This window comes from Psammomys obesus, unplaced genomic scaffold (assembly GCF_907164565.1).
Source record: "Psammomys obesus unplaced genomic scaffold, mPsaObe1.curated_primary_1811, whole genome shotgun sequence".
NCBI lineage: Eukaryota > Metazoa > Chordata > Mammalia > Rodentia > Muridae > Psammomys > Psammomys obesus.
The window spans coordinates 12,162,447-12,182,570 of record NW_026585580.1 but is presented as its reverse complement, the minus strand read 5'-3'; the positions used below and the strand labels follow the sequence as shown (position 1 = coordinate 12,182,570).

Genomic DNA, 20,124 nt, shown 5'->3' with positions numbered 1-20,124 from the left:
ATGCCTGGTGGACAGGACGGGCAGCTGGGGACTCAGGGAGGCAGTACACACAAGGTCTGTGAACGTGATGGAAACAGGGAGCCACAGGAGCTGAGTGCTGGGATTAAAGGCATGCACCAACACCCAGCCAAATACATTTTTTTTTAAAGTTTTTGAAACTGCGTTGACACCAACCCTTGAATCTTGTTACAATTTTTAAATTTTGTGGTTTTCAAGCTCTAGTTTGCTGGACCTAGCTTAAACGCTGAGAGACGAGAATAAGATCAAACCGTTAAAATACTGAGGGTAAGTGATCGTTGACATCGGTCCCACCTCTCGGGGCTAAGGGAACAATGCAGAGGGGTGGGGACCGGGGATAGGAAGAATATAAGAGCCAGAAGGTAAGGAGCGCTGAGAAACCTTGTCTTCTCAATATGACATAGAAGTTTTACCCATGAACTCATAGCACGAGGAGCATCAAAGTTCCAGCGTGAATGAGGGGGGTGCAGGCAGTCATGTCCCTCCCTGAGAAGCTATAGTTATGGAAGGGAGTCATGTTCCTCAGCGGTGCACCCACTGGTAAGTTCTCCTCGCTCAAATAAATGAGCTCTCGTACCCCTTCCTGTTCAGGCAACCCCAATTAAATACAGGGGGCATACTACACACCAAAAACATGAAAGTCGGAGGGGGACTTGTGAGGAAGAGGAGCGAGATTAGAGAGGATAGTGAGAGGAATAAGACCAAAGTACATCATTTACGTATGTGTGTGTAAATTGTTTTAAGCTTTCAAAGCCGGGGATCTAAACTATTGTGTGTTATTGGGGAGTCACTCTTCACACTTGCGTGTTCTAAAGATTGATTTATTATTTATACAGTGTTCTGCATGCATGTGTGCCAGCAGGCCATAAGAGGGCACCAGATCTCATTATAAGATGGTTGTGAGCCACCTTGTGGTTGCTGGGAACTGAAAGCAGGACCTTTGGAAGAGCAGCCGGTGCTCTTAACCTCTGGGCCATCTCTCCAGCCTCCACGCTTGTGTGTTCTAAGGGGGTCAGCAGGAATGACCGAGGACGGACAGTAATTGTTGAGTTCGTTGGAGGTCAGTGAGAGTTGCTAACAGCAACTGGGAAGTTGGTGTCATCTGGAGCAGGGTGAAGAGCAATGAAGTAATGAGGGGCCAGAGGGACTTGGATGGAGTATTGATTCCCAAGGAGGAAGATGGCAAGGAGTAAACGCCAGTGGCATTGCTGATGTCTGGTGGACGGGCATGGGCTGCTGGCGACTCAAGGAGGCAGTACACAGAAAGTCTGTGAACTTGGTGGAAAGGGGAAGTCACAGGAGCTCAGTCTCTGAGAAGGCTAATGTAGTCAATAGCTAGGAGACTCCAGAGCAAATGCAGGAGTATCACTCAAGGGCCGTGAGAAGCCTCTGCGGAGCAGCAGAAGATATCACTGGTGGGCAATGGTCACTGGAGACTGGTGGTGCCCAGGAACAGTGGAGCACTGAGAAGCCAGTGGGTCAGCTATGGTGATAAGCAGCGGGCAGAGAGCTGACCAGCACCCAAGGAATCTCTGCTTTGGTAGATGTAAATCTCTCTGAGCACAGGAGATGAAAATCCACCTGGGAGACCACATGGAGTTTTTTCTCCAGAAGGTGGTATCCTATTGAGGGTGTTTTTCTCATAGGCTCCTTTGGCTAATAAGTAAGTCTGTCGCAATGGAGGCTGACTGGGAGGGTGAGGTGCATCTCCCCTGGGGTAATTTACTTGGGGGAGATGTCTTATCTTCTGTCAGCTGGAATTAACCTTAGACAGCAAGGAAGGGGGTGGTATATTTTTCTGGACCAACAATCTGTTGAGATGTCTGTCTTTTCACATGTCCAAAAATCCTTCCAGTTGTCTAGCTGTCTAGATGGAAATCTGTTTTCTTGGGATTCTGTCTATTTGTGATGGCTAATCTTGGTGGTCGACTTGACATTCCTGGGAAGAAGGAACCTCTGTAAATGTTGTTTTTATTTCTTCAGAAGAGGGGATGAGAGCAGTACCCAAACTCTGTTGAGCCCAGAGGGTTTCTAGCTAACTCTCATTAGGCCTAGGCCTGGAAGCTTCTAGCCTCTGTACAATCTAATCCCCTGCAAGTCTGCACCTTGAAGGCATCAGCTTCCAGCCTCCATCTGCTAACCCAGGCCTAGAGTGTTTTCAGCCTCTGAGATTTACTGTTGAATAAGATTACCCTTGCTAGCTCTTTGGTTTTTTGTTTCTTTTTTCAAGACTGAATTTCTTCTCTGTGTAGCTTTGGCTGTCCTGGAACTCACTCTGTAGACCAGGCTGGCCTCAAATTCATGAGATCCACCTGCCTCTATCTCCCAAGCGCTGGGACTAACGGTATGTGCCACCACTGCCAGGCTATTTCTAGCTCTTTCTGAACTATGGCTGGCTGGCTCAACTCATGTTCTGGCTCAAAACTCACCAAGCTAACTGATTCTCTTGGCTTCTCACTGAATTCCTCTGCTTGGAAAAACTGCCTCTGAAGTCCACAAACTCAACTGCACTCAACAGAATTGCACCCAACTGTGCTATACTCCTGAACTCTGCACTACTGTCTCTCCTCTCTCTCCATCCCTGCCTATTCTCTCTGATCTGTTTCTCTTTCAGGTCTCTACTCAAGCGAGTTTGGCATATACTATCTCTTACTCATTATGTCAAATCTTTCTCTCTTTGTCTGCTCCTCTATTAGACATGATTGTTTGGGATTAAAAGTATGTACTAAATTCCAGCTTGACGGATTAAAAGTGTGTCCTGTATATATTCCAACCAGAAGGATTAAGGGTGTATGTTCCAGCCAGGGGGATTAAAGGTGTGTACTAAGGACATGTCTGCTCCAGCTGAATCACATAGACCTAGGTCTTTGGATGTCATCCCTTGCCAGAGCAACCATGATTGCTGGATTAAAATTCCTCCATCGTATTGGCCTGTGGGCATGAATATGGGTTTGTTTTTAACTGCAAATTGATGTGGGGACCCAGCCACTGTTGGCGGTTCTACCCCAGGCAGGTAGTCCTGGGCCATATAAAAAAGCTGGCTGGAAAAGGACTTATTTAAAGAAAGCTGGCTGTGTACTAGCAGGAGGAAGCAAGCCAGTCATGACACATACTTTAGAGGGCTCTGCCTCAGTTCCTGCCTCCAGGTTCTGCTGGTTTTTCTAAGTGATCGGCTATGACCTGTAAGCCAAATAAACTTTCTTCCCTTAGTTATGGTTTTTATTGCTTTGATCATCATGACTAAGAGCAACTTAGGAGGAAAGGATTCATTTCATAGTCCATCATCAAAGGAAGTCATAGCAGGGACCTGGTACTGGTAGGCAGGAATTGGGCCATAGAGCTTGGTTTTTGTTGTTGTTGTTTTTTGGTATTTTGAGACAGGGTTTCACTGTGTCACCTTGACTGGTCTTGAACTCAAAACAATCTGCCCGCTTCTGCCCTCCTGAGTGCTGGGATTAAAGGCATGTGCCACTACATCCGGCTCAACCTGTTTTCTTTTTATTTTTTTTTTAATTTAATTATTTGATTTTATGTGCATTAGTGTGAAGGTGTCAGATCCCTTGGAATTACAGACAGTTGTGAGCTGCCATGTGGGTGGTGGGAATTGAACCCGGGTCCTTTGGAAGAGCAGGCAGTGCTCTTAACCACTGAGCCATCTCTCCAGCCCTCAACCTATTTTCTTATAGTGCTCAGGATCCAGGACGGCACTGCCCACAGGGAGCTTGGGTCCTCCCACATCAACCCTCAGTCAAGAAAACACACCAGTGGCAAATCTGGAGGCGGCATTGTATCAATTGAGGTTTCCTTTCCCCAAATGACTCTGGTTTGTCAGGCTGATCTAAAACTAGCAAGCACACTCCCCAGGCTGCTTTTGGCCATGATGTTTGTAACCACTATAGAAAACAACCCAGATCAGAAATTGGTTAGGAGTGGGTTTTGCTATGATGAACCTGACCGACAATGTTGATTTGGGGAAAGACTGTGGAGGATCTTGGATCTTTAAGACTAGAAAAGCCATTGAGTGTTAATGAATAGTTCTGTAGGACCTTGGAACATAAGATGAAGACTGGCTTATGATGTTTCTCAGGGAGGTTTGAACATCTTTCTCAGTTCCATTAGTGTGGTTTATGTTGCATTAAGAATCTGGAAGTGAAACCCTCTTTGTTCTACTGAGGCAATGGATGCTGAAAAGGCCACTGCAATTGATAAGAGGCCAGTATCATTAAAGTAACATCTTCTGGAAATCATTTCCTCAGGGTCATCATATAGAAGCCGTGGCCTGCGCTGAAGGCAAGGCTGCATCTCAAGCTGGTAGCTGAACTTGGTAATGTGTAAAAGCCTCCCATATGGAACTGGGTTTGCAGGCCTGAAGGGGTCATGAAAAGCAGCTGCATCTTGGCCCTGTGTGGCAGGGTGGCAGTCTCTCTGCAGAGGCCACTGGTGAAGGTGAAGACTGAATTGGAAACACCAGGATTGAAGTGGTCATGGAGAGAAGCTGAGGCTTGGTGCCATGCGAAAGGCTCAGAGCCCATGAGGAGGCCGAGAGGGGCCACTGGTGAAGGTGCAGCCTTCTTAGCTGCAGTGCAGACCCCAGCATATTGGAGATTACGGGACACTGGCCAACAACTACCAACGGAGAGGAGTCAGCCTCAGTCTACCTGACTTCTTAGCTATGCATACCTCTGGCTCTCTACTTAAACCTAAACCTCATGTCGGGACCCAAGAATGGCCTTGGGGTGGAGGGTCACCGGATGTCTCTGCTGCTCTTCCCTGTGTCGCCACACCGACCTTCCTTTCCCCACCTTTCACTGTACCCTGTGTATGGGCCTATTGAGGCCGCGTGGTAGAGCATAGAGTGCCAGAGCCCAGGCTCTAATCCCAACAGTGAATGTGAGGTTTCTCTTAGGACAAAAATGAACTAAAATTAGATCATGGTGACGGCTGCACAGCTCTGTGAATATCACTTTAAACCTCCCACTGGGGCTCCAGCTCACCAAGAGATCAGATAGCACGCCTGTCCAGTTCTTCAACTTAGTGCCAGCTCTGGTTCCCCAATAGCGGTGAGAGCCCCTACATACACACCCTCACCAACACCCCACTAGGCCAAGGAGTCACCAAACAGAATGTGGCCCCACAACCAGCCTCCACCCAGCTCTGTTCCTCTCTCCAGCTCCTTACGATACCCAAGGCCATCTTCGCAGACTGCCTCACCCTGACTGTTCCCACCTCTGCCCCCTCATTTCCTATCTTTACCCTTTCTCTCCCACAGAACCCAGGCTGCCCGGGTTACAGTCTGACTCAGGACACTGGCTGGCGTCCATTATTTGAGGATGTCTTTGAGATTTCTTTTCAGCTTACTCCAAACCCAAACTCCCACAACTCCCCTCCTTTTGTTTTAACTATTCTTTATTCTACATATGCCCTCCTCTACCTTACGGTGACCTAATAGTAATTACCAATCCCATTGTTTTTTTTTTTAATTTTTTCTCCACTCACACCCAAAGGACTAACATACTTGCGCGCACAGTGCTATCGGTGGCCCTTCACTCCCCCGACAAGCGGTATTTAAGGAATGCCTGCTTCCTAGTCAACTAGCACACCATAGCCATTGTGGGTTTTCAGTTGGACAGCAGCTCTCCCACCTGCTGTGCTCAGGGAAAGAGACTAGTGCCCTGAACAACAATCTAAAAGAAATGTACTAGTTTCTTCTGAACACTGAAAACATTCCCACTAAGCAGAAAGGCAACCTGAATTTAAAAGTCTTAACAACAAAAAGTACTAACAAACAATGATGGGTATGTCCTAGGACAAAAACACTAGGAATATGAAAGTGCAATATGATTTGTTTCTTCCAAAAGTCGCCAACCCACAGTAATTGTTCCCAATGAAAACGATTCAGATGAAATTTCAAACACACAATTCAAAAGAATAATAAATGTGATCTGACAACTCAGAGAGGACACAGATATACTCCAATAGGGAGATGAAGCCCCTGGGGTAGGCCACGCCTCTCCAAGGTACACCCACTGCAGCCGTGCCAAACAGTGGGCTATCTCCAGGAGGCTCACTTGCCCACTGCAGTTCCTCCTGTATGGCATCTGCCAAGAGGTGCCCAACAATACAGAAGAGGCCCATACAACACCAAGCGAACAGAACCAGAAAAGAATCTCTGCACATTAGGTATAATTAAAACACTAAACACACAGGGCAAAGAGTATGCAGAATGCGTTGAGAGAGAACACATTTCAATATAAAAGCTGGCTCAGCGGTTAAGATCATTAGATGCTCTTCCTGAAGACCAAAGTTCAACCAACTCCCAGCATCCATATAGTGGCTCACAACTGTCTGTAACTCCAGACCTAAAGGATTCTACACGCTCTTCTGGCCTCCAGCGCCAGACATATACATGGTACACAAGCATATATGCAGGCAAAATACTCTTACACACACACATACACACAGAGAGAGACACAGACATCCTACGTCTTAGAATCTGCAACTATGTGTGCATTTGAAAGGGTCTCCTCAATTTAATTCAGAATTGTAAATAAGGAGACCACCCCCCCACGGGCTGTTAACACAAGGACAGGTCCTTCTAAGAGAAATGTCAAGAGACTTGGTAGAAAAGCAGCACTGAGGACAAAGGCTGGCCCTGAAGTGCTACAGTCAGTGGTAAGAGATGCCAAAGGTTGCTGGCAACCCTCAGAAGCCATCCCCAACACACTCAGGGAGTGAACACCCTGACCTTGCATCATGACCTCTAGAACTAACGAGTTTCTGTTAAACTATCTGGTCCACAGTAACTCCTTGTGGCAGTCATAAAAAGTCAACACAGAGCTGGGCTGTGGTGAGATTAAAGATGCATGCCTTTAACCAGCACTCAGGAGGCAGAGGCAGGCAGTTCTGAGTTCAAGGCCAGCATAGTCTACAGAGTGAGTTCCAGGACAGCTAGGGATACAGAGAAACACTGTCTGAATAAAAACCAAACAACTCCCCATCTCCCCCCAAAAGAAATAAACACAGATATGATTTTACTTGTGTTTTGAAATTTCAACAACAAATACAAACAGCCATGGCAGGATCCCAGAGGACTTGATGAAGGATCTGGTTCATGAGTTGCAGTTGTGGTCCCACCCCAAACTTCCAGAACACTGGCCTCAGTGGGTCCTATGTCTCCCTTTCAACTCTTATTTCCTTTTCGTATGTCACCCAGATGGCTTCTGTTATCTCATACTGTCATCCGGTTTTCAGGGTAGCATGCAGATATCTCTTTTTCTGTCTTGACATGCTTCCTCAAAGGCCTCCATAGTGCATTTCACCACCAATTCTCTCTGTAAACTAGTGCAGGCTGTTGACAACCACGCTACATAAACCCAGAACCCTTGGGGATGTACAGGGATATGGGTACAGAGAAAGCCGGGGGAGGCTAGGCACAGACTTAGAATCTTGAGGTACCTCCCTGTGTGCTGTTGGACACCCCCATCTACAAGACAGGTACAGTAGGCAGGCTGTGGGTGTCACCGTGTCTCCTGTGAAAGGAGGAGGGTGCACCTACTTGGCAGAGGAATCTTGTTGAAGTGATATGTTAGGCTGGCACTTAAATGGTGTTGGCTTGCTGCTGGCGACAAAGACTGACCCTGCCACTGGAAAAAAAAGTACTCACAGGCCCCAACTACCAAGATAACCATTCATTTTTCAGTGGGGGTCTGTCCCACCACCCCCAGGCTGAGGGGGATTGTTTATACCCCATACAAAACTAGTTTTGAGGACATCCACAGTCACTGGGTCCAGCCTGTGGCCTTCAGCTTTCAGGTCTGGCCTGACAGAGGTAGGCTCACTGTGACCAGTTAGGCAGCTGGGTAACAAAGTAACAGAGGTTTATTTAGACCCTTCCAGCCCCCACTTGGGACTAGTGAATCTGTCTGTGACAAGTCCCTGCCCTGATTCCAAGCCTGCATCCTGACTGGCCATTAGCTCACAGCTCACTCAGCGCTCAGGAAGACCCTCTTGCGGGCAGTGTTGGTATATGGGTGCCAGCGCCACTCGACATCTGCTGTGGCCTCCTGCTCCAGTGTGCCCAGGCGAATCATGTACACTAGGGTCAGGGGAGAGAGATGTCATTCTAGGCACAGGCAAGCTCCTCCTTGACCTCCCCCACCCAGGCACACACTAAAGCCCTACACTCACATTTCAGCTCAAATCGAGGCCCCACCTCCGTCAGCTCCACATTGCGGTGGTCTGTCTTCTTGTAGACATGGTGCCTGGGGAAGCAGAGGTAGGTGTGTGCGTCAGCCAAAGGGCTACAGAGGTCATGATACCCCAAATTCAGCCCAAAGACCCACCGGAATGAAATGTAGTCATCCTGGTTTGCAAAGGTGATGACCCGATGGCTGTCATCTTTCGGCACAGGGAAGAGGTAGCGAAGGATGTCAGACACCTGGGCACAGGGAAGCAGAGTCACAATGGGCTGGCCCGATTCCCAGCCCTCCCCACACGGCTCCCATACTCACCCGCTTGCCCAGGCGAGAGGAAAAGCCATGAGTGATGAGGTGAGGCTTCGCTTCCGACATGGTGCCCAGGTCAGGGATGTCGTGCCGCATGACCACGTTGCACAGTGTGAAGTAGGCAGTGGGCCCGAAGGGCAGGTGGCTGACAATGAGTCCCACTGCGGGGTACAGGCTGTCAGACACTGCCCTGAGACCAGCCCACGCTCCCTTTCCCCGAGGCAGGCCTTACCAGGTGTGCCTCGATGCTCATGGACCACCAGCAGGTCCGTGACCCCATTGGCTTTGCAGGCTCGCACCAGCGCTCCAACCTCATGCCGCCCTCGGTTCATGCGCTGGGCACCAGGGAACACTAGCTTCAGTTCCTGCCACACACCAGTGTCAAGTCAGAACTAGGATTACTAGCCCCGTGCATCCTCGACTCCCTTGGCCCTTAGTACCTTTGCAAACATCTTGAGGCGAGAGCTGGGGTCTCGGGAGGTGGTGATCATGATCTTAGGGTCCTCAACCCCAGCCCATCGGTACTCATCGTCAACATGGCTGGTCACACCTGTCAGGAGAACGAGGGGCAGGAAAAATGCCAACTGAGTCTGCTTATGAGAAGCTCCCTGGTGGAAAAACACCTCTAATGGCCAGGTGGGTAGCTACCAGCCCATTGGTGACCAAGTACAACTGAGCAATGAAGTAGTCTGTGGTGGCAAAATTCTTAACTGCTAAAACCAGAGGCAAGAGACTCCTTTTCCTCACAACAAATACCCATGTCTGTGATTCCTTCCCTGCTTATTGAATAATGCAATGAGTGAGACATTTGGGTTCCAGTGCTAAGAACATTGTTCTGCTCCAGCTGACACTCCAGGGAGGGAGAGTGGGCTAAGAGTGAGAGCTGTGCTCGTTGTGTGGAGCATTTGTTCAGGGACAGCCCCTCTGATGTTACACAGGCACATAGGAGGGGACCTGGGGACAATACAGAAACAGCTCACCTGGACACTTCCATCAGGTGGGAAACTGCCCAGGTGGCTGAAGAGGACATGGAGCCCAGTGGGCAGAGAAGTTGGTTCAGTGTGGAAGGGCGGCAGAGCAGTTTTACCTTCACCACCAGCATCATCGAACTCCAGGGACCCCTGTAAGGCTAGAGCCTCCCGGCGTAACTCAGTGGGAATCAGCTGGTTTTCTGCAAGGAAAAGACAGGGGTCTGAGTGAGATACAAGCAGGAGCCCATCGATTTACAGACACTGTGTGGTGCACAAACTTGATGGAAAAGCACCTTATTTCTTCAACAGTCTTAAAAGAGTCACTGCAGAAATATAGAAGGAAGAGAGGTAACAAAACAACTATGTTACTTATTTCATTTGAGACATGGTCTTGAGAGGCTTGTAGCTTTTTTTTAGCTTCTGAGTGTGGAGATAACAGGGTATGCCACCATTCCTAACTACCAACTTCTTTTCATTAATTGTCCACTAATGGTCACTGGGGAGTTCACTTTCTAAAATACTTCTTCACTATCAGTATGTTATTTTTACAAGGAGGCGAAAATTTTAAGAAAATTTGATAATTCACTGATGGACAGTTTGCTTGTAGGTTAAAATCCTGATGCTGAGGACCACTACAAAAACAAAAATAACAACAACAACAACAACAAAAAAATGCTTTTAAAAAAAGAAACAGAAAGGGGCTGGTGAGATGGCTCAGCAGTAAAGAGCCAGTTAAGAGGTCCTCAGTTCAATTCCCAGCAACCACATCACAGCTCATGACCATCTATAAAGAGATCTGATGCAGTCTCTGGCATGCAGGTGTACATGCAGCCAGAGCATTCATACTTATAATCTTAAAAAAGAAAGACTCTACCATCCCACCAGGGGACCTGCTCAACTGTGTTCATAGCAGCTTTGCTTATAATAGCCAGAATCTGGAAACAACTCAGATGTCTTTCAGCTGAAGAAAGGATAGATAAACTGTGGTACACTTACACAATGGAATACTACTCAGCTATTAGAAACAAGGAAATCATGCAATTTGCAGGCAAATGGATGGATCTGGGAAAGACCATCCTTAGTGAGGTAACTCGGATCCAGAAAAACTCACATGGTATGTGCTCACTTATAAGTGGATATTAGCCATAGAGTACAGAATAACCATACTACAATCCACAGACCCAAAGAAGCTAAATAGCAAGGAGGGTTCAAGGGAGAATACTTGAATCCCACCCAGAAGGGGAAATAGAATGGATGTGGAAAGTGCATGAAGAGAAGGAACTGGGTAGGAGAGGGTGTGGGAAGAGGAATGAGGAGGGAGATCAGAGATCGGGAGAGCAGGGGCGGTGAGAGGGCTGGGAGAGAGAAGGGAAACTGAGGTGGGAGGATATCTCTGAGACAAGCTGGGGATTTATGACAGGGTAGGCTCCTGGGAAGAAATGGGGGTGACTCTAGCTGAGACTTCTAGCTGCGGGGGACATGGAGACTGAAGCGGACCCCTCCTAGCCAGGCACGACTTCCAGTGGAGGGAGGGGGGACACTAACCCACCTATAAAACCTTCGACCCAAAATCTACCCTGCCTATAGGATGTGCAGGGATAACGATGGAGCAGAGAACAGGGGAACGGCCAGCCAGTGACTGGCCCAAACTGAGACCCACTCTACAGGAGAAGCCAACCCTGACACTATTAATGATGCTCTACTAAGCCTGCAGACAGGAGCCTAGCATGACTGTCCTCTGAGAGGCTCCATCCAGCAGCAGAACCAAACAGATGCTGAGACCCACAGCCTGACACTGGATGGAGCTAGGGGAGTCTTGTGGAGGAGTATGGGGAAGGACAAAAGGTCCTGGAGGGGTCAAGAACCCCTAAAGAAGGTCAACAGCGTAAACCAGCCTGGGCCCGTATGGGCCTACATAGATTGAGGCACCAAAGAGCATACATGGACTGGCCCTAGGCCCATGATCCAGATGTGACTGACGGGCAGCTTGGTCCTCATGCGGGCCCCTAGCAGCAAGGGGAGTGTGGGTTTGTATCTGACATGGACTTGGCTGCCTTGCCTGGCCTCAATAGAACAGGATGTACTAAGTCCTGATGCAACTCAGTGGGCCAGAGTGGGTCTGAAAAGCGGGGGAGGGGAGGGTTCTATATAGTGAGCTCCAGGACAGCCAAGCCTACACAGTGAGACCCAGCCTCAAAAAACAAAACAATGTTTAACAACAAAACAATGTTTAAGAGAAGAACACTTCTAGCTTGATGCAAACAACACTTGAAGGTGAGTGGCCTCAGCTGCTTGTAGATTTCTTCTGGGGACTAAAATGGGGTAGCTAGGGGCTCAGCTGTGGCGTCCGCTGTGGAAAACAGAATACATTTGAGCACCTTATCCACAGGCCCAGTTCTGTGTCTCCAGCATGTGAGGGAGACAGGAAGGGAAGGTCACAGCAGCAGCATTTTTTTCTAGCCACAGGAAAAGGACTGTCCCCAGGGAGACTCACAAGAAGGAAAGCTCAACCATACCTTTTGCATCTTAGACATGATACTGAGCCCCTGACACAAATAAAACAAGTAGCCAAACACACAATCAGATACACATCTTTACACTTACAACTCAAACATTATAACTTAGGGATATACATATGTATAATGTAAACACAAATAATAGCTTAAAATTATTTCTTTTCATGCAACATTTAATATAGTGATTATTGTAAATGTTAATATGTTGATCATTTTTATTTTTGTGTATGTGTGTGCCTGTCTGAATTTATATGTACATGTGTTCAGGTAGCTGCCAAGACCGGAGAATACTGGCTGCCCTGGAGCTGGGGTTATAGACAGTTGTGAGCCTCTCTGCATGGTTACTGGGAAATGAATTTGGGTCCTCTGGAAAAGCACTAACTACCCTTAAGCCCTGAACCATTTTTTTTTTCCCAATCATCTCAATTTTTTTTTCTTTTTTTAAAGTTATGAATATGGGTCACGGATACTTAAATATACCTACATAGCCCAGGCTGATCTGAACTCATTCAGCCAAAGCAAGCCTTGAACTCCTGATTCTCCTGCCTCCACCCGCCCAATGCTAGGATTACAGGCATAGGCTGCTAGGCCCAGTTCAGTCAGGCTTAGGACAGAATCAAGAGCCTCCTTCATGTTAGGCAAGCACTCTTAACAACCAAGGTACAATCCTAGCCCTAACATTATGCTTCTTAACTCAAACTTTACATAACACATACATACTTTATAGTCCTAAAACTTAGGAACAGCAAAATGAATGTAAGCAGAAGTAGCAGGGTGAGGCACTATCAGACAGGACCCAAAAAGCTCCTCAAATACAAAACCAACCAAACAGGAATAAAAACATTTCCAATAAAGTTTGAGCCACAGGGTTTCATTTAATAGAGCAAATGAAAATATAGATAAAAGAAGAAAAAATGGTTTTTAAACTTTTGACTTGTAAAGCAAATGACAATTCTAAATGGAGGAAGAGTTTTTAAAAACTGAAAGACAGAAAAATAAATGCAAGACAGCCGGGTAGTGGCGGCGCATGCTTTTAATGGGGGTCGGGGAGGTGGCGGGGACACGCTTGTGTGCGCAGGGGCAGGCGGATGTCTGTGTTCGAGACTAGCCTGGTCTACAAAGTAAGCTCCAGGACAGCCAGGTCTACACCGAGATATCGTGTCTCAAAATAAAATAAAATACAAGAAAATATAACAATTACAGATTTTTTTTTTTTTTTTCTAACTTTGTACTGAAGATGATAGCAAGAACAAACAAACATGATAGCAAGGATTCTGGCAGACCCACCCTTGGGGACGGGAATCAATAAGAGGAGGCAAAGGTTTTAAAACTAAAGGAAAACCGGATATCAACCTGTAAACAACGGGGACTGCGGCATAAACGGACATATCATCACACGGTAGGACCATTCAGAAACCAGTGAGAGGTCAAAGGATGGAAAGATGCTCTGTCACACTGATACAAACATGAAGTTCAGGAGCGTTTACACCACTGTATAGCATGCTCTAGCAAGAACTAGTACCCCACCAAGACACGGAGGCCTTACCTTCAAGAGCACGCTTGACTCGCTCCTTTTTCTCCTGAACCGATCGCTGCGCGTCCTCCCGGGCCTTGCGGTACAGGTACTCGCGGCGCAGGCGAGCCTCCCGACGGAGCTAGAGAATTACTCAGGGTCACCATCCAGTCCCGAGCACCGAGGACCACAACCTAGCCCTCCCTTAGGCCCCATCTTACCATGATGAGCACCGCTCCCACGCGGGTCCGGGATCTTCAGGCGCCACGCTGCGCTCACTTCCGCCCTCAACCAAGAAGTCCCTTATAGGCTTCACTGCGTCCAGCGTGCCCCGAGTTAAGATGGCGAACGGAGGCGGGCGTCGCGAAGTGATTGGTCGGTCGGAGAGCCAACCAATTAGCTGGAGCCGGGATGTCACGTGGTCTAAGACAGCCCTACTAAATGAGCCCGCCCACGGCGTCACCAGTCCGTGAACTGCTCAAACAGCCGGCGAGCGTAGAGCAAAGGCTGAAAGCTGGGTGGGCAGCCATCGGATACGAGCAGCGTTCCACTTCAGGCGCTAACCCGCGTCCTGGTTCCCGGAGTGCCCCGGCCGTTGACAACGGGTCACCCGGAGGGCGAAGCCTTTGACTTCCGGGCCACGACTGGGAACGCCTCCCGAGGGCGGGTCTCAGGCGCCGATTGGCTGTGATCCACATGGGCTAGCGGTGATTAGGCGGCTTGGAAGGAGGTGGCTCCGCCCATCCGCGTCCCAAGCCCGGCTGGGCCATGGCGGTGTCGGCCCTGCGGGAGGAGTTGGACTCCAAGTTCCTACAGTTGCTCAGCGACCTGGAGGAACTGGAGGCGAAGCGGGCTGCGCTGAACGCCCGGGTGGAGGAGGTGGGCCACGGGGAATGCAGGGAGGGATAGACGGCGGGCACAGGGAGGGAAGCTAGGGCTCAAGTCTCTCCTGTCTCCCAGGGTTGGCTCTCGCTTGCCAAGGCTCGCTATGCCATGGGCGCCAAGTCGGTGGGGCCCCTGCAGTATGCCTCGCGTATGGAGCCTCAGGTCTGCGTGCGCGCCAGGTGAGGTGCCCTCCGTGTAGAATGGGTGGGTAGGGTGTAGGCCTGCGCGACCTAAGATCTGTCTCCCCTTCTCCTTCAGCGAGGCCCAGGATGGACCCCAGACCTTCAGGGTGATCAAAGCTGACGCCCAAACCCCTGAGGAAGTGGGCCCCCGCGAGGCATGTGAGTTCCCTTTCCTCCTGTCAGCTCTTAATGCTAAAGGCAAAACTCACTGAACATTTAAGGAAATATTTTATTTGGGGTCTAGTTAATGGAGAGCGCCTGAGCTGGAGATTGGGATGTCTGAGGAGTGCGGGTTATCCTTATACTTTGATAGGCAGGGTTCAAGAAGTTATATGTGGGCCGTTTTATAGTAAGATCAGTTTTGCAGTCCAAGGGAGTCACAGCTGAACAGAAAACGCGCATCGCTGTTACCCAGGTAAATAAACCTCTAATCCCAGGTAATCATTCCTGAGTGCTAAAGAATGGGAAATTTCAGGTTCTTCCAGCACATGTAGGTAAACTGGGCAAGGTCAGTCTGTGATCTTGTTACGGGCAAACAGAATTGTCTGTCATGGAAGTCAGAGTAGTCACAGTCACCTGAATTGCCAAAGAAAGGGTGTTGCTGTTTCCAGACCCACACAACGGCTGGGGAAATTTCTAACCTTCGGTGTTTTCCAGAATCATGAGCTTGGATTAAGCTTATTGTCATGAGGATTGTATGACCTTTAACCATTCTCTCTCCAGCTCTGCGCAGGCGCAAAGGCCCTGCCAAGACCCAAGAGTCAGGGTCCTCTGTAGTTCCTCAAGATCCCTTGAACTGGTTTGGAATCTTGGTTCCTCATAGTCTGCGCCAGGCCCAAGCCAGCTTCCGGGATGGTGAGTGGACCTACCCTGTTGGCTCTGTAGACAGGTCCTAATTCCAGCTGTTTATCTGTGGGGAGCACTTGACACCAACAGCATCTGAGGATCTTGCAGGCTTCTGCCGTAGCGAACCGTGTTGAATATCGGGGGCTTTCTGGTTCTTAGCATTCTAGGTTCATGTTTATTAACTGCTAAGGGATATAATAGCAGTGGGGATAAAAGGGAGTGTTTATGCTGTGTAGGAGAGAAAGACAGTGTGTACATAAATAGGCAAACAGATCTTTATTCCAGTTCCAGGCTCAGAAAGTCACGGAGAAAGTAACATGGGAGGGAGTGGGCTGGGGAGCTGCTTTGTGAAGATGGGACAGAAAGGCCTCTCTGAGGAGATGAAGAAAGAGCTTTGTGAGTGATCTGGGGGACTGTGTTCTAGCTAAGGAGACCAGCTACACCCTAGTTGGTCTAGATAATAGGGCAAAAGCCCTATGTGGGGAGGTATTTGGACTGAAGGAAAAGCAGAGGAGGCCAGAGGAGCTGGGGTCAGCAGAGCAGGAGGACCAGGAGCTGGGGCCAGGGAGCAAGGCCCTAGTGAGGTTTCTATAAGGACCTCCAGAGCCATGGGTGGGTCCAGAATAGGCTGGATGAATCAGGACCAACAGAGTAACAAGAATCCTTTGGCTGCTGAGTGAGGGCAGAGTGGAGAGCAGAGTGAGGAAGCAGGTACCAGCATGGCGTGAGCCAGCACTGGATTTAGTAGAGGGATTAGAAGTGGGGAGAACAGTGGGAACTTGTCCGTGATTTGAGAGTGGCAGCCCCAGCGTTTGCTAACAGATTAGATGCAGGAGTAGAGGAGAGAGACGAGTCCTCTCAGAACTCTGGGAGGCTAGAGCCGGTTCACCTGTAGCAGTGGGCAGGCTGCTGGGCAGCAGGCGAAGGAAAGGTGAGTGGTGATTGTTGGGTGGGTTTTTGTGGCTGGGCACCTGTGTCTGAGCTAGAGAGATTTGGAGGCCCAGCATGGGGTGCTGGTGTTTAATTGCCTGAGTTATTGGCACCAAGGCACATAGAAATTGAGGTGAGGTTGAGATAAGTTGAGGGCCAGGGACTACCAAGACGAGACTGAAGAATAGGGGTCCCCAGAGTGGGGTATTCTAGAATCCAAGAGTTTTGAGAAAGCATTCCCTAGAGGGTTAGGGAGCTGAGATATCAGCCCGGCTGCACAGTGGAAGGGTGAAGACAGGCCTGCCTGGCATACAGGGTAAGGTAGAGGAATAGAGAGTTCATGCTCATGTGCATTGAGGGTTGAAGGGTTGAACTCCACCGCGGAGCAACAGCGGTGGAGTTGGTTGCTGGAAGGGGGGGGTTGTGCCATCTGTGAGGTGCTCGCTCACTCCTGGCAGGCACAGTGAACCAAGGAGGTTTTTGTTTGTTTTTGAGGAAATGATGGTTTACTTGAGGTGCTAAGGAGGTGAGGGTGTGGGTCAAGTGACACCATACCCGGAACATGTTAGGAACATTGTGGAGACCCCTGCAGCCCCTGCGGGCTCCACGCAGCACGTCATGGTGACGTTCCTCTTCTCTCCCCAGGCCTGCAGCTGGCTGCAGATATAGCCAGCCTCCAGACCCGCATCACCTGGGGACGAAGTCAGCTCCGGGGCCTCCAGAAAAAGCTGAAGGAGTTGGACCCGGGGCCTGCCTGACCTGCATCTAGTTCTCGAGGCACCGAGCATAGCCTCAGATGCCACTGCCTTATGTCAGACCTTCTTTCATAAATAGCCCCTGTCTCAGCTAATGCCCCTTTTAGAAATGACCTTCATCTGTGTTGTTCCCAGCTTTGAGAGGTGTGAAGCTGAGTTACGAAGTTTGACGAGGCAAGCTGAGCAGTGTTGACAGCAACTTGTATGAAACCACTTCTAGGTCCGTGTTCCCCTAGGGCCTTCCTCCCAGGGGCGTGTTAGTGAACAAGTGAATAACCTCGTATCAGCCAGCTAAGATCCTGGAATACTGCAGGATCAGGGCAGTTCCAGTCAAAAACACACCTCTGGCTGGGCATGGTAGTACATGCCTGTAGTCCCCGCAACTCTAGGGGCTGAGGCAGGAGAATCACTTAAGCCCTGGAGTTAGAGACTACCCAGGGCAAGAGACCTTTAAAATTAGATAATAAAAAGACAACACACACTCAAATAGCTAACAGGGTCTTATGTAGTTACAAAAGGCGGAAAATGCTTTGACATTCTTTCAAGGGAACTGAAGAGACCTCCTCACTTGTTTTATCTCACAGAAGTGAGGTCCAGCCGTTCTGTTTGCTGAAGTGTTATTACCTCATCTAGGAACTGTCCTGCCTCACTTTCTACTGAGCTACCTTTTCAGTTGTATTTGGGAGGAGAATGCAATAGTTTATGGGGTGTAAATATTTCTTCCTGACTTGTTAATTTTGCTTATATTGGTTTTTCTACTTAATTGTAAAATGCATAAACTTGTACAGAAAAATTGAATAAAGTGAAAGCTACAGTAACTGTCACCAGGCTCTTTCATGTCTTAATTAACTGTACAGCATTTTGCCAGCATGTGTTGCCTTTTGCCCTCAGGCTAAAAGAAGGCAATGGAGCTCCTGGAGTTTGAGTTACCTATGGCCGTGAGCAGACCTATGGGTGCTGGAAAAACCTGGATCTGTTTTTGTTTGCTTTTGGTTTTTTTTTTTTTTTTTTGGAGTTAGGGTTTCTCTGCTTAGCCTGGGCTGTTGTGGATCTCTTTAAACCAGGCTGGCTTTGAACTCCAAGATCCATCAGCCTCTGCCTCCATTGTGCCGGAATTAAAGGTCCACTCCCAACCCCCAGCCTTGGGAGTGCTCTCAATCACTAAGCCAACACCCCAAACCCTCTTAAATCAGTTTTTAAAGGAAAATTGAATTTATGTGATTGTTTTTGAGATTGTATTAGTATAATAAAAAAGGAACCGTAATGAACGGTGGTTTCAGCTGGGCTGTTGAGTGACCCCTGTGCCCAGCTCTCCTACCGAAATTCAGCTGTAAATATTTCTGGCCGTGTATCTCTGAAAATTATCTGCTAAGGTTGTTAGCAGTTGTTAACGATAAAGAGCAAAAAGTCTAACAGCAGGTGACAAGCCTGTGAGATAGGGAGCATGTTTTCTCTGGCGCTTGAACGTCTGGGGCTACTGTGACTACAGAGAACAGCCATCCTTTGTTCTTATTTTAATTTGAGACGGGCACAGTGTGTAAACCAGGAGGGCTGTGACCTCCCAAGCTCTTGCCAGTCTTTGCCTCCGAATTTTGGAAGCTTTAAAGGCATGCACCATCACGCCAGGAGGCTGAGTTCCTTAACATCCTGCTGTCAGTAAGGCGATGTCTCTGCATGCAAGAGCGGACAGAACGCAATCGTAATGACGGTAATTTCTTCCTGCGGGAGGGCCTCTTCTCGAACAATGATCACGCCAGGGTCCGCGGGAATAAATCTAGGTCCAGACCACAAAGGCATTGCAGGCTTTCGCCCCACTCCCCTTCACGGAGACGGTTCCTTCCTCCGGGCCACTGACTAGGGCAGCCTCGAGCGCAGTCTTTCACTGTTCCCCAGGAAGCGGGGATGCTGAAGAATTTAATGGGTGGGGTTTGTGCAAGCGGCTCTGCTGATGTAGATGACATAGTCTGCAAAGCAGAGACACCTGCCGGCAGCTCCCATATGGTCTAGCGGTTAGGATTCCTGGTTTTCACCCAGGCGGCCCGGGTTCGACTCCCGGTATGGGAACGCCACAATTTTTGTTTTGGATAATTTGGAAAATAATTTGTTACTATTGTCATCTACCCACTGCGAACACCCGGCACCAAAGTGATGGCGATGTCTCCAGTTGAGTCGAGAATCTGGGGTTTGGGAAACTGTGGGCCCCACGCGCTCATCCCTCTGCAAACCAACTAGTATTAACCAGTCATTTTGCTCAGCAGTAACTTACATTACAAATTTATACCAACTATCATCTACATTATAGATGCAAAACTACAGATATTGAAGTTAAAACTAATATTTATTTTTCAAAATAACATCGGGGGTTTTCTTCAGCTAGCCCCTTCCCAGACCCTTGGTCTGGAGTTAGAGAACAGAATGTGGGGTGGAAAAAGCATAGCGGAGCTCTGAGGAGTGAGGAGAAATGGGGGGGCGTGGGGGCGTGGGAGCAGCGCAGCCTCCAGCCGGAAGTTCTCCCTGCGTGGGGCTGTGAGCCGCAGCTGCAAGGTAGCGGTTTTGGAGTTTGGTCTGTGTTTGTCAGTACTCCTGCCTTCTCACCCGAGGGTGCCGGGCTTGATTCCTCTCTGCCTACGGTTCCCTGTGCGCGCCCCACGCCCGCCTTTAACTCGCAATTCCGGCTTGCTTCCTGGTAACAGGTGGCTTCTCCTCCGTGTCTACACGGGCACGGAGGCCAAACCTTCAAACCCTCAGTCAGAAAGTGACTTCCTCGGTCTCCCGCCCTTTAATCCGAGAAGGTTTAATGCAGGGTTACGGTGGTCTTCTCCAGACTACTGCAGATGGAGCGCTCTCTCCTGCGCTTCCGCGAGTCCTGCCTCTTTCCACCAACACCTTCAGCCTCAGTTGGTAGCAAGCAAAACTGTCACTGTACCCTGCTCTCTCTGCGCCTTCCTTCCTTCCTTCCTTCCTTCCTTCCTTCCTTCCTTCCTTCCTTCCTTCCTTCCTTCCT

General features: G+C 49.0%; 2 protein-coding genes and 1 non-coding gene across 3 annotated transcripts; 2 read left to right on the top strand and 1 right to left on the bottom strand.

Annotated features, from left to right (window-relative positions):
- Nucleotides 1-7,044: 7,044 nt before the first annotated feature.
- Nucleotides 7,045-14,016, bottom strand: Imp4 (IMP U3 small nucleolar ribonucleoprotein 4). The gene is made up of 9 exons (XM_055606524.1): nucleotides 13,744-14,016; nucleotides 13,556-13,664; nucleotides 9,610-9,693; nucleotides 8,963-9,072; nucleotides 8,755-8,887; nucleotides 8,529-8,683; nucleotides 8,361-8,455; nucleotides 8,206-8,279; nucleotides 7,045-8,113 (listed from the first exon to the last, which is right to left on the bottom strand). Exons 1-9 carry the CDS (start codon nucleotides 13,744-13,746, stop codon nucleotides 8,001-8,003), a joined length of 876 nt encoding a protein of 291 aa, XP_055462499.1. The 5' UTR covers nucleotides 13,747-14,016; the 3' UTR covers nucleotides 7,045-8,000.
- Nucleotides 14,017-14,092: 76 nt separating this feature from the next.
- On the top strand, nucleotides 14,093-17,944 carry Ccdc115 (coiled-coil domain containing 115). Its single transcript, XM_055606526.1, has 5 exons — nucleotides 14,093-14,401; nucleotides 14,483-14,586; nucleotides 14,666-14,748; nucleotides 15,313-15,444; nucleotides 17,011-17,944. The coding sequence occupies exons 1-5, from the start codon at nucleotides 14,291-14,293 to the stop codon at nucleotides 17,121-17,123; spliced, it is 543 nt and encodes a 180-aa protein (XP_055462501.1). The 5' UTR covers nucleotides 14,093-14,290; the 3' UTR covers nucleotides 17,124-17,944.
- A 1,168-nt stretch (nucleotides 17,945-19,112) lies between these two features.
- On the top strand, nucleotides 19,113-19,184 carry Trnae-uuc (transfer RNA glutamic acid (anticodon UUC)). Its single transcript has one exon. It is a non-coding gene; the product is annotated as a tRNA-Glu (tRNA).
- Nucleotides 19,185-20,124: the final 940 nt, after the last annotated feature.